This window comes from Hesperophylax consimilis, chromosome 31, assembly GCF_061612785.1.
Source record: "Hesperophylax consimilis isolate HC1 chromosome 31, BYU_Hcon_1.0, whole genome shotgun sequence".
Classification (NCBI taxonomy): Eukaryota; Metazoa; Arthropoda; class Insecta; order Trichoptera; family Limnephilidae; genus Hesperophylax; species Hesperophylax consimilis.
The window spans coordinates 1,352,761-1,367,599 of NC_142866.1; the positions used below are offsets into that span (position 1 = coordinate 1,352,761).

At 34.4% G+C, this 14,839-nt stretch overlaps 1 protein-coding gene across 1 annotated transcript in view; it reads right to left on the minus strand.

The window, feature by feature from the left end:
- Positions 1-13,834, minus strand: part of AcCoAS (acetyl coenzyme A synthase) — a 36,739-nt gene extending 22,905 nt beyond the window's left edge. Inside the window, exon 1 of the mRNA XM_089649758.1 lies at positions 13,396-13,834. Coding sequence (XP_089505884.1) covers positions 13,396-13,709 — 314 coding nt within the window. The 5' untranslated portion in view covers positions 13,710-13,834. The remainder of the gene's footprint in view (positions 1-13,395) is intronic.
- Positions 13,835-14,839: the final 1,005 nt, after the last annotated feature.

Here is a 14,839-nt window from a genome sequence, read left to right on the forward strand (position 1 = left end):
CACACAGGAGGCCCTGAAGAAAATAATTTCCCTCAGGGCCTATGTCATCTTTGGGGATGCTGTGTGGAGGGTCTTCTTGTGGAGAGGAAGGAGTGAACATGGGTTTTGAAGAGTCCCATGTTGTAGGAGGGAGGAAACACAGAGGCCAGCAGCTCGTTCCACAGCCGAGCTGTTTAATAGTCAGCTGGTCTGACAGGAACCAGATTATTAGTCGGTTATGGAACTTATTTCTTTAGGTTTTTTATTACCTAACTGCCTAAGAGCTAGCTGGACTACGGAAAATGACAACCTCAATTTTGATAGAGAAAAGGGACGTAAGGAAGATGGAGGTTGAGAAGAACCTGTCTATTCTAATCTAGTCACTTTTTTTTAATTTGTGATAGTACCGTACAATAGCCTCAACTGCAACCTAACAGTGCGAGACTGTGGCATCCCCAATTAAGGTATGTTGTGAGGCTGAAGGTGGGGGTTAGGAGAAGGAGGTGAGAAAGAGGTAGGTGGGCTGGCTATTCAGATCTGGTCACCAAATACGGCTAAAGCTAGTTCCTATATTAGCTAGTACCTACTACGATATTCTTCATTATATAACTATGAGTAGGTACCTAATAAGATCAGGTAGGTACTGTCTCTCTTCTTTTAAAGAAATACAAACATTCCCAGGTCTCGCTTAACCTGACAATGTTTGAATTCCTCTTAATATAATCATCTCTTTTTTTTCGTCAGTTTTGCTAGCAGAAGATTGAACCCGCGGCTCCTGGAGGGAATCCGATGCTTTAGGCCTCACAGCCAAAATCTATATGGTTAAATATTGTTATGTTTATTGAAATAATTGGCAATCTTAGAAATGGCGATCAGTCTTAAGATTTTACCACTGTAAAACAATAACAGTTAAATTTCCCTCGTCATTCACATTACAAACATATATATGTTATGTCATTTGTTATTGAAAGCAGAGTTTTATTACCAGGTTTGGTGACCGTGATGAAATCATTAATTCATCATTATTGCAAGCGATTCCAAAACTAGATACACACACTAACTTGGTACCATATTTAGTTTAAACCAGTCGTACGTAAATGCGCTGTTATTTAAAAATGCATAACATTTCAAAATGTTATGTAGGTATGCATAGTGGGTAGGACAGTACAGGTACCCATCGATTTATTACAAAGAATTCATAATAGGAAATCCACAGAAAGTGGTTGATTATCGCTGAATTCGTAAAACAACGTACAACCAGAAACATATTTTACTCACGTACGCGTATATAGAGATAATTGACCATGCTAATTTCGGTTGTCTGTGTGTTACCCAATGAACTCAAATCGTGGTTTAATTAACTCAAATTTGCTTTGACTGTGTGTGATTTTCAAAATGGAACTTGATTGTGTGAATGATTCAAACAAAGCGATAAGTAGGTAGTAGTTAGGAAGCTACAAGTAATATAACATTTTAATGAAAAAGTATTTTGATTTTCTTTTTCTAAATTGGAATTATATTATCCTGGGTCTGCACTAGTCAATAAATAATTATTAATTAGATAACTACTCAATAAAAAAAATATTAGAGTGATCGGTGATATCTGAGTTCTGATAAATGGTGGGAATCCTATTCAAAGTAATTTCGACATTTTTTTTACATCATCTCCACACAGAAGGTCCTGAGGAAAATAATTTCCCTTGGGGCCTGCGTTATCTTTAGGTATGCTCTGTTGATGGGTTTTTTTAAGAAAAGGAAGGACAGGACAGAAAAAATGGTATGTGGGTGCAAGGCGATGAGAGATCGTCCCGCTCGAGAGATAAAAAGATCTCCAGTATCTTTCCAAATCGGGCCCGCCTCACTAAAGGTATGCAGGCGCAACCATCGACCTAGACAATGAACCCAGGCACCTTTCCTATGACACCAAACGTAGCGAACCACTTGGGGTGACTTAAGGCAAATAGGTTGGTTATAAATATTAGACGATAACATCAAACGTGCTCTACACTACTTACCTCTTGGTCGGCATGAGCGATTGCAACAAAACAGACAGATATATATTTTTCTAAATACAGTTCAAAACAGCCTGGAATGCAAAACCTCCGAGAAAGGTTTTGTAGAACAAAGGTCATGTCAATACAAAACTACGTACAGTAGGTTACGCAATATCATTGTCAAGTCAGTATTTACATAATATAGTGCAGTTGTAAACTATGTCTGTAAAGTAGCAACAAGGAATCTGGTTTAACAATAGAGTTCTAGGTTGATCTCAGAACCGAGATAGATAAGGTATTTTAGTAGGAACGTGGAGACGTAAGAACAAATAAAATGTTCTTCCTTGAACCATCTACCTTCATAGCCGTGGAGGATAATTATATAGCCATTGGGGTGGCGTTCGAAACCAAGGCATGTTGTACAAAGCATAAAAGCAGAACAGGTCAGATTCTTGGAGACAACTTTCTGGCTAACCCGAAGTAGCTGGGAGGAATTAAAAGCAATGGATCGTCGAAAATGAAATGATATCCTTAATAACCCTAAGGCTGGAAATGGTGCAACCCGTACGTCGTCCGCTTTGGTTGTTGAATTGTTACTGTGTTGAGTTATCATGGAACCATGACAACCCAATCGATGATGGACACTGTAACGCTGCCCGAAACGTAGGCTAAAGTAGGAGGTAGAACAAAATGACTTAATACCTCAAAAATTAATCACGATAATTCTTTTAACGGTGAAAATCCCAAATCATATATGACACAGATCGTCGATTGACGGTGTGACGGTCAGTCAAACAGTTGCCCAAAAGTGTTACATATTGAAGTCGATCATGAAAGGTGGAGTTTTAAAAGTCTTGGTTTAATACACAATTTAGTTGTTACACACGAAGTATATAATATATAAATATTATATATAAATATTTGTGGGCGTGGCCATACAATCTCGTGTACTACCCGTTTTAGATGACTGTATGGGATTGTATGGCGAGCGATATTGTGAGACAGACTACATAATATTATGGTTCTCGTGTGTGACAAGATTTATTCAAAATAATATCCTTAACCTTGTTATTATCTTTAAAACATATTCACATCTAAAAAAATGGGTACGTGTTCAACATTCAGAATGTACTTCAATGTTCGTCCATACGCTGAATCTCACTTAAGCTTGTAAGAAACGTTTTCATAAAATATAAAAATGAGAAAACTTACAAAAATCGCACATGATACACGTACATAATTGCCGCGTGTGAACGGATCTTAAGAGAATAAATTGTTTTCAAATTACGATAATATAATAACTATGTCTCATCAACTTGTTTGCCGTCAAATAAGTTTATTTTTTAAATAATGCAGACATGCTAGACGTACATATAAACAAATACCGACAACACAACTTGAAGATATTATGTAGAAATGGGGTTGGAAAGAGTTGGAAGCGTCTAATCAATGCAAAAAAATGTTTCGTTTACAGAACACCTACAAGTGTCAATGACCTGATGATGGGCACTGTAACGCTGTCCGAAACGGTCGCTAAAAAACTAAGAAAAGAAACACTGCATAATAAATCATCCACGAATTATTTACATATCTGTTCATGTGCTTATCTGGTTCAATTTGCAAAGGCAACACATAATGCGGTCAAGATAATACACTTTTATTTAATAATATGCTTCATAATAATTGAATGGGGATATATCTTATCTATGTATATGTATAAAGATGTGTGTCCCAGTGTGAGTTTGTTTTTTAAATAAATCTACAGTTTTATTCCGAGTTTACTGAAATTTTACACACTTGACCTTCAAAACAAGAGGAAGGTCACTACCGACCTCTGATTTCTCTTTGTAAAGCCCGGGCAAGACCGGGGACATATATAAAGCAAGTGTCTTAAAGCTTTGAACTTCGAAAAAGTAAACAAAGGTAATTACTACTCTAAACTATTGGTACAAAATAATAATATTAATAATTTCTAAAGAAAATATTAGGATCTTTAAAAAAAATCCCCAATTCTGGCTGCAATGTATATACAAATTTACGTTTAGATAATAATTACACATTTATTTAAAAAATATATTATATCTAATCATTCGGGCAAGTTCTAACCGAGCACGCTACTATCTCCACTCGGTAGAAATGTGACAATCGGGTAGTTTCGGCAGGTTTTTAGTAAATTTAAAGAAAACTGCGCGTGGAAAGTAAATTACTTTATTTGAAATTAAATATATTGAATGGAATTCTTCAACGAAATAGAATAGACAAGTAATTACCGCGACAAATGAAGGCGGTATTAGACGTGATTTTATCAATGAAGTTAACTGGCAGATGGGTTTGATGGAAGTAAAATTTTGTGAAAAAATGGCACTTTATCTTATTAATTTGTAACTGTGCTCAAAGTAGCACCTTCTGACAGCAAAATTGGCCGACATGGTCCGCGTTTTCCCACAAATTGGGGTTCCTATGGCTCCTTGGCACTTGGCAAGTCGACAACAAAGCTGAGTTTGGGGGCTCTGCATTAAGTTTGTGGGCAATTTTGAAAAACAAAAGTATACAGGAAAACTAAAAGACACAAGATAATTTGTCTGTACTGTGAGTACCGGGGCCCCTTACTCTGGAGTAAAGACGGAACTGCTAAGATTAGAATTAGAAATAGTTTCGTTTCACTGGATCCAGTCAATTGGAGTGACGGTTGAAATGGGGACAATATGTTATTTAATGTAATTGAGCAAATCGGACTGGGCTTTTCAAATATATTATGAATTTTTTCAAATTTAGTATTCTCTTGAGACACCAATGCAATCCCCAAAAGAACTGATTACAATCACCATGTACTCGTATATATAGCTATATATATATACATTGTTCAACTGAAATAGTATTATCAAAGATTATGTCTTCTATCAGCAAATGATGTTTTCCATTGAAAATGGGCAAAAAGTTGCCATTGATGTATTTTGTACGCGTTATTTTGCTGTAAAACCACAGTCAATATAGATAATATCACCGGCGTAAGTGCCCACACCACAGCATTGTTGCACGTTATGCAAAAGTAACTTGAGATGAAAGGAGAAACCAAATATGAAAGAAAGATTTCTAGATAAACTCTATCGGACGGAGTTGAACTATTGACCATGAGTTGTTAAGAACGGACACAAATTACATATAAGACTGAGTGGCACATGACGTGATGTTTGTAAAACACCAGTAATCAGCTAAAGTAATCTCTTTTCAGTATAATTAGTATAATATGATTACATCACGACCTTTAATCTTAGCGTACTATATGTTTATTAAGAACCGAAGATCAAGTGCGCTAGAACACCTCGGGTGTATAAGCGCACTTGCGACAGTGAGGAAACAACATAAGCATTAAGGCCATAAATTATATATCTAATTTACCAATTCATGAAGGCTATTGGTAAGTACATCTAAGAGTCGGCAATACTCCTTTTGACATTTGAGGGATGCCTATAATGCATGTGTCCTAAGCAGGACGAAAACTGTAAGAACAAATTGTTTAAATTATGACAGTGACGCTAAAATCGAGTTGTATGAACCACCTTAACATTTGAAATCGTTATCGGCAATTATTATAATTGTCTGTTAGTAAATTAGTAATGGGTATTTTATTTAGAGATTTGTTTTTCGAATTGGCAACACTTTCTCCAGCGACAACCAATTTTAACTCAGTTTGGTTTGTCATTTCACCGTTTTAATGTGGAAGATCTTGTCGCAATCAATGTATTAAAGGAAACATTCGATGAGCGCATAATTTCGTTTTATGGACCTGTGAATTGTCCTTCAGATCATCTGGATCGAGGATTTTTCTTTTGATTATTTTATGTGAAGATTTGAAAAGTCTCTAGTCTACAACAATAAAGCAGAGATTATGGACGACTTGGAAGCTAACATACTCGTACGCCGCATTGTTGCCGATATACAGCCCCAGATGCTCGAAAATTAGACTTACAGATTGCGCTTTATTCGGGTCAGCAGCGGTGCCCATATGCTCGAAATCATATTTAAACACTAACAGCATAAAATTATCTATCGAATATAGCCGATAACATGGCCATTACCACGATTTGTATGTGTTTTATTTAATTTTAAAGTTCTACGCCTCTTTAAAAAACACCCTTTATTTGAATTATCAAAATATTTTTACGTTTATATTTTAACCGACGAATTTAGTAAAATTTTGTTTACCGTTATGCTTGATAACGCAACTCGATCGGTTCAAGAACGACAAACAGCTGGCGAGCCGAGAATCTGAGGAGGACCGTTCAAACTTTTTTTAAATGGTGCTAAATGATCGTACAAAGAAGAATGCTAGGTATCTCCTTGCATAGCGGGAAAAGATATAAGTAAATAGTAAGGTAGCCCATAAATTGGACTTTGTTGGATATTGCAAGCGAATACCGCGACAAATGAGACACATAACAACCTAATGAGAAATGCAAGCATATACATAATGGGAGATCTGGTAAAATCAGGAAAACTATATAAATTATTATTTTTTTTATTTTAAATACATAAACGGCTATACTGCCTTTTATAATATTATGTGGAAACACCAGTCACAAAGATGGAAGATATAAAGCTGATCAAGTGTTAATATCATTAATATAAAAAAAAATCACAGGAAATAATTTTTTTTAGTGCCTACCACAAAAAAACAGAATAAGTTTAGAGAAAACGTATCCTACCACTAGCAAAGAAAATAATAATTCAAAAAGGACATGGCTATTCAAGTAAATAACAATAGCCTTACACGTAACTTTAAATAAATTCAAAATGTACCTACTCCTATTTAAATCATCACAAAAAACGTTCATTTTTCGGAGATTAGGATGTACGAACACAGGACATGTGATTTCTATTTGTATATGTAATATTGGTGACCGGATAAATCATCACAATGATAATTCATCACATCTTTAAAAAGTTTTATAAAGTCATGAAAAGTGATGAAACAAAAACTTTATTAACTGGGTTAAGTAGGTTAGGTTAGGTTAGGTTAGTTTAGATTAGGTTAAAAAAAATTTCATCGTTTCTAATGACTTTATATCACTTTTTAAAAGTGTGTTGAATTATCACTGTGTTATCATGGAACCGTAATATTATAATATACTAAAGGGCCCGGGTCCGGGTCTGCATTTCTATTTTTTTGATGATTTAGGTCTCGACAACAACGCCACTTATCGGGTCCAAAACTATGCTATATTTGAAGCTGGTGAGTTAAAAAAGTGGCAGAGGAAGGATGTAAGTAGACTGAATGCTGAGGATCATCAATAGCGAGCCACAGGTGTTTGACCGTATTACCAATGTAGTTATGCCCGACAGTGGCGTGCGTTGCCCTATGATAAGGGTATAATATAATTTATGATATATTCTGGAATGAATTGTAGATTAAATATTTAATTAATTTTGCAAACATTACTATCGGTAGGCGGAATATTTCATCTCCTTTACTGAGAGCAGTACGCGAATAAATGGTTTTGCATTATGTGTCAAAAATAGATTGACGATCTCCAATGCATGGAAATAATACAGCTAGGTATATTTTTGCAATTGCAACTAGGGTATAAATTGTCCGAATCCATTAAAAAAATATATACACACTTGCCCATATACCCACACACTTTCTCTCTCTCTCTCTCTATCTATCACTATCACTATCACATAAACACACACACATACACATAGACACACATAAAAATATGTAAACACACACCTTAAAGAATAAATACGTTTCACGTAAACTTTAATGCATAAAGATGCCATTGACATAGTACCTTTTGACTTTTAGATCGAGACAGCTAATCGATATTGCGTATTCTGTGTCTATTACCCGCTCGACATCGTATTCGAAATTCCATTTGATTTTGAAAAGTGTACTGAGACCGAATTATAAAAAATGGTCGGACTTTTATAATGAATCACCCAAATCACATTTCACGGGTTCTTCTTTTTATAGTAGAAAAATTTTTACATACCTACATTTTATTTTTTGCAAATGTTGGGAAAATATATTTTAATAATAAATTTCTAGTATTTTTTTCGATCATCTTTTAATTTTTTATTATTTTCCTTGGGGTATCACAGCTTTTCAGCCTGAAACAATTGCACGCCATTGATGTCCGAGGAAGATACGGCACGATCAATCGAATCAAATAACTACTTTAATCGAGTCATGTCAAGTGACGGCCTCCGTGGTTCTCGACTAGTAAGCCAGAGGTCCCGGGTTCAAATACCGGGTACGCACATTTCAGAGCGGGAGATACTCTCAGTATTGCCTTCGTGTAAGACCACCATTCAGAATTGAAAGTTTGCTTGAAATGGCTTTGGCCGTGTTTGGTGACCTGATTTGAATAATCAGATACTTCCCCACATTCCTCTTCCGGCCATAGTCTCTCTGGCTCCAGACGGTTGGGCGCAGTTGGTACTCTTGAGCGGTTTCACATTCAAAAAGTCAGAATAACAGAAAAATATGTATGAGTACGATATACCAATGTAAATGAAGCAAGAAGTGAGGAACAAGACGGAACTGTGAGACGTGTCAGCTTCTCATAATTCATATAATAGGACATTTGAATTTCTGACCATGCACGTCACAACCTTATGTTAAATTACTCATAAGATTTAAAATCGGCTGTTTGAAAACATTTTTTTAATCATATCATAAAAATTGATTATCTTAAACCTCGAAAATAAAATAAAACGATGTTATTATGTTGCTATTCTGTAAGTAGTGGTATTTAGGAAGGCTTTGCAGACAGATAAGGAACATGTCACGGTAAACATACGATTATTATACTTAATCTCTATTATACTTAATTCTCTTATTTAATAAATCGAAACCAAAATTTCGTCTAAAATCATCAGATTCGTAAGTGGGTTATAAATATGTATAAACCATAAATTTTATAAATTACGTAATTTGTCTAAAAGAAATTTCAATATCTCAATGGCTACTCTTTTTTCAAAATTTCTTCAGGAAGATTATGTAAGATTGTTACTGAGGCAGTTTAATTACGTATAATGAATACTGTAAAATTATTACTATTCGTATATAAAAGTCCTTAATAAGAATCCCAACCGTCTGGCCAATTGTTTACCAATATTGTTTTCAATAATTAAATATTACAATTCGAGGTTTGCCTCATTAAATTATTCCTAAAATAAAAAAAAATACAATGTTTTTCATTCCGTTTCCGACGGTTGAATTGTCGTTCCACTGGCTAGTTATCGGTACCGAATCGCCAAAAACGGAGACCCTGCGCAGAAAGTAAAGTTCACAACGGTTTGCAGCGCAGACATTGTGAGATTTTTCTGCGCTTGCATCCGGTTATTGTCAATTCGGTACCGATACCGAGCAAAGAGAACGGCAGGCTTAGTAAAACCAGTGTTAAAATGGACGAGCAATGTTGTTTGGCCGATTTCACGAGTTTTCAGAACCAAAAGATTTTTCTTAGCACTTGAATCAAATTTCCACAACGATTTGAAACATCGCACTGTCATTCGACACATTGTCAAAGCATTGTGATGAACCGTTCTTATAAGAACAATATTTTTCGTTAATTTAAAAGAACGGAAAAAATTCGAATTTCGAAATTCCGAATTCGAATTCTTAAGCCGAATTCTTATTCCGAAGCCGAGTTTTTCTATAATATAAGTTTCTAAAGGCTTTTTATGCTTCTTACCCTTTAATGTGATATACGAAGAAAAATGAGTATTAATAATTTATTATGAATCTCTACAAATTATTGATAATACGCTTATAAACGGGATTACAAATATATAATCAAGACGGCGTAACACGTTTTCCGACACAATTGGAGATATTCTTAATAAATTAGCAATTCACATTTTTCTCCATGTGTAATATAATAAGATTTGTATTATTTAATATCACCGCGCATTCATTGGTTTACACTACACTTCACGAAGAAAAATGAGTATTACTTATTTATTAAGAATCTCTTCAAATCATTGGTAATCCGGTGAAAAACGGGCTTGCAGGCCTTGAAATTAAATTCAAAACAGGTTTCCTGATAAACTTTTGATGTCGGAACACGTGTTCATGAAAATCAAGCATTTCGTCATTATATATTATTAAGACTCGGATCCCAAAAGTTCCGATATATTAGGATTAATTTGTGTACATTTTTAATAAATTAGTAATTTTCGTTTTTTCCGTATATTATTAAAATGTATGGTATATTTATAAGTGCATTACTTTCATGTTTCGTTAAATACATAATGTTATCAAATCATTAAGGTGCATAATCGCCTTTCTCATCATATTCCTGACCTTCCGCATATTTCTTTCGTCATATCCAGAGCTAGTCTGTATCTTTTAACGCGTGGTACAGTGGCCAATGACGTCATACATATTAAAGTTATACGTTACTGACACAATAATCGCAAATATATTGGCAGTTCTAGTATGAAAGATATCTTAGACACCTAGGTCTTTAACTTGTAACGAACATTACCATGGCCTTTAAACGAATATTTAAGTCGCTATCTAGAGCGACATAAGACTCTAATAACAGGGGTTTGCTCGACGGTCACATTTTAACCGTTTGGGTGCCAATCGTCGATTTTCGTCGATTCGTGTTTTAACGAAGATTGCCGATCGTCGATTTCCGTCGATTGCGTCAGTCGTGTTCTGATTCGCGCGTACGTCTGTACGTAAAATTCTCATTTTTTCGAAACGCCTGGACTTCGGGATCCTCCTCCGCGTGATTCTAAACCAATATTCTTTAATAAAACACCGAAAAAATCATCGAAATCCTTGAAAATTCAAAGAATTTATGGGGTTTTAAAAAAATATATAGTTTCATAAAAAATAATGTTTTTTTGGTGGCATTTTACAAGCAACTGTATGAATGTTTTTGGCACTCAAACGGTTAATGATTTCTGATTAACTTCCTTACGGGTGTAATTTATTTAAATATAAGATTAATAAAAACAGGACCTTACCGTAAAAGTATTTTATATAAAACGGTTTGAAAATATTGTAAAACGTTTTTCAACTATAAAATAAGCGGTAAGCACCAGATTTTATTTTTCTAGACAATGATTTAGTAACATCCCGAGGGATCCCTCTAGAAACATTCAAACAGATTTTAGTAATACGTTAATCAGAAATAACAAAAATAAAACTCACGGACAGATCAATTTTTTAGGTCTGCTGGGCAAAGTTGACCGTATGTACTTTATTAAAAAAAAATTATACCAGACTTCATCACGTGTGTCGTTAAGATTCCCACTTTATTTTAAAGATTCTATAAGGCAAATTCAACCGCAGGTCTGTCCTATCCACCAGGGCCGTGCGTGGCATATATTTGTGTACGGCTGCTTCACTTACGTCGTTGATTCTTGCTTTATTTTAGTATTGTCTCTTCTTATTGAAGTTACCGCTAGCCGTAGACAATAGAAAATTGTTGTCTGCTTGTAAGTGCAAAGCAAGCATTTATTGTAATTTACTGTAAATTACCTGCATACAATAATTAAGTATTTAATATATCTGGATTCATTAAAGTATACAGAAATGTTTTGTGAATAATTTTGTTATTTACATTAAACCCACACAGGAGGCCCTGAGGAATATAATTTCCTTCAGGGCCTATGTTATCTTATGGGATGCTGTGTGGAGAGTCTTTTTTAAGGAAAGGAAAGAGAGGAAGTTCTAGGAAGACAAAGGGTATGAGGGTTGGGTAGGAATCTAGATTTGAGATTTGATCCTAGAATCAGGATTTGCTATTACAGGAATATATTTTTGAATTTAAAATTGGAGTAATAATTATCATACAAAAATTTAATACATTTATATTTTCCAGACGACCTTTTTAATCAATATCGTAACTAGGCAATACTTCCGTATTTAGCAGAGTATTACCTTAAGATAGGATTAAAATATACACAGAAATGATACCAATAGAAACTACAAATTGCAACCAATTGATAAAATAATTAAAATTATTAATACCCTCAGGTAGAAGACTTGTTGATTTTATTTTTAAATTATTACTGAAATTATAGACAGCCCTGATATATTGAGTCTAATCACTTTCAACATACTAAATACAATTACTCGGTCGAAAATTCTTCTTAATTGCAAAAATAATATCAGGACTGAGTCATTTAGGTACTCGCTTATACCTAGATTACATGGAGTTGGCAATGCTTTCGCAGAAAATTTAAATGTGTTCCACTGCACGGAATATAGTTACAAGAAGGTTATAATAACATAGTTCAGTAATAATAATAATTTTAACGTTAGCATTATTATTTTCTTCTGCGTGGATTCTGTATAATTTTAAAATAAATTTTTATCTTTTGATTAATGTTCGACTTAATTATTATGTAACTGCATATATGTTTGTAAAAGCCCACATAGCGTATAACATACGTAAATAAATATATTATTATTAAAAAGCAATTTACGTTAACTTAGGATAAATAATCGTAACAATCAGCAAAGAAAACAGAAAAGCAACATATTTGGCGCTAAGGCGGAAATCGAACCTGCAACCTTCAGAATAAGGCTGTCAATTTTATGAAATTTTACGGAATATGTGAAGATGAAATTACAATTCCAGCACATCAGCAAAACGTACGCAACCTACATATTTGAAAAGATGTCTAGAACCTGATTATTTGTTTAGTCGCCCTACAATAATGTTAAACACAGAAATAAACATTTTTCTTGATAGCGTATGAAAACCTTGAATAATGAAAGTTGTACAAACATAACAATCGCAATTTAAAAATACGCTTTCATAAAAATAACGATCTTAAAACATTTTGCATACCATTCTGATGATCCTTAATTTTTAACATTCCTTCATAACTAATTCATCAAACAGTAATGATTCAAGGTAAAGGAAATCAGGATCACTGCTGTTGTGATAATTGAGGGAATTCCTCGTCAGGCTTATTTAATTTGAGAATGAAGCTAATGATGGGGCTATTTTCTATCTTTAAATGTGCATTTTCCTCCTATATAACCTACACTATCTGGCGTCGATCAATAGCGCCCAGTTCGCCGCGCCGTCTCCTTTCCTCAACATCCCTGACCTATTATTTGGCGTATTGATTTAAGGTAGAAAATAATTATTCACTAAATAAAACTAGGGCAAGAGTGCGTTACGTGATACACAAACCTTTGCAAAATTTGGAAACAATAAATGTCTGGAGGAATTTTAGTAGGTACATGATTATTACATTATTCGACAATACGCCGCTACACCTTTTTCAATGAAAATATTCATTAAATCAAATCACATAAGAGCACAAAATAAAACAATTCCACGATAATGTTGTTATACAGATTATTTGCTGACACATGAAATAGCAATGAAAACACGAAAAGGATTGAAAACATTTGAGAATAAAAAATTTGTAAACTTACCAGTAAAAGGCTACCTTGTTTCCATTTCCTTCACGAACGTGCCTGTCCAGTGCATTGAAACAGATATTAGTCTTGGCTTCCTTCATCCAATTTATGAAAATTGGACCATCGGCTAAGTTGAAGTTGAAGTTGCAAATATTGCCCGGCTGATAAGGCTTTTCCCAGTGAAACTGGTCACAGATCTCTCCCCAAAAGGCTTCAGGGTCCTCCAGAGACTTCTTGTGCATGTCCTTGTACATCTGCATCGAGTTGACGTACGCATTCTTGCTTACGGACGGCTCCGGTTTGAATACGTATCCTACGTCTGTCGGCATGTTTGAATTCACCACACAAACGTTAAAATCCCGGACTTTAAATTCGCGACGAGCGAGCGTACAACTACGACGGAGGTGCCCAGCGGAATGAGAGTCGATCAGCGGGATGACGTACGACGTACGGGCATGAAAAGCGACGGAAGTAACGCGAAGTTGGCGAATATCGTGGTGCTGTATTTTCCGCACAACACACTCTGGTGCAATCTCTTTTATGCAACAGATCAGTAAATGTTTTTGTAAACTAACTGATTTCAATGTTTATGTTGATATTATAATTCTATTATCTTCAATTAAATATCCTGTAAGCATTAACCAAGTGCAAAATCAGTGTTGTTACGTAATCAATTCATTCCAGGAAAACCGTCAAGCAGCATATTTCCCACTTGTGTATATTCTTCTCATAATAATCTATATAATATTTGCATTTTCCATTTCAAAATAAATTAAGTTACAAGTTTATTTAGTCAATAGTTTCAAAATTACTTTGTTCCGATATTTTGATTATAATATGTAAATGAAACCCTTTGTAGACACCACTTTTAATTCTTCGTCAGGATAATGATAATATATTATTTGATGAAAAAGCCATTGGCTTTGAAACTTACAGATTATTATTATTTAAAAGTGGTGTTTACAAAGTGTTTCATTTTCATATAAGTTAAGTTACACTCGGCACAGTTTGAAATTTCTTCGTAGTTGACCACCGTGTTTTGGCGTATTTTTATAATAAGTTGTCCTGTAAACTATTTTTATTCATTAATTAATTTTAAGACAAATTTACTAGTGGCTAATTTTTCGCCTGCGGTCCATTTTTTAGTATATTAGTGAATGTTATAATTCATAACATACCCAGAATTACAATGTTCTACATTTCAGGATGATAAAAAAGCCTTTTTTAGGGTACCCTTTTACATATATTATGTATGAAGATTACCTTTTTAAAAATACTGAAATATTTCGAGACTGGTAATCTGGTAAATTTTATTTTTTGACTTATAAATAAACACTAAGGTATTGTAAACTAATCGTTGCCATACAGATTGAGTTGGCGTTGCGTGGTTTTTATCCTGGTGTACCTGCTACAACACAGTATTGACGTCATGCTCTGTTCTGAATTATTTCCATTCTCT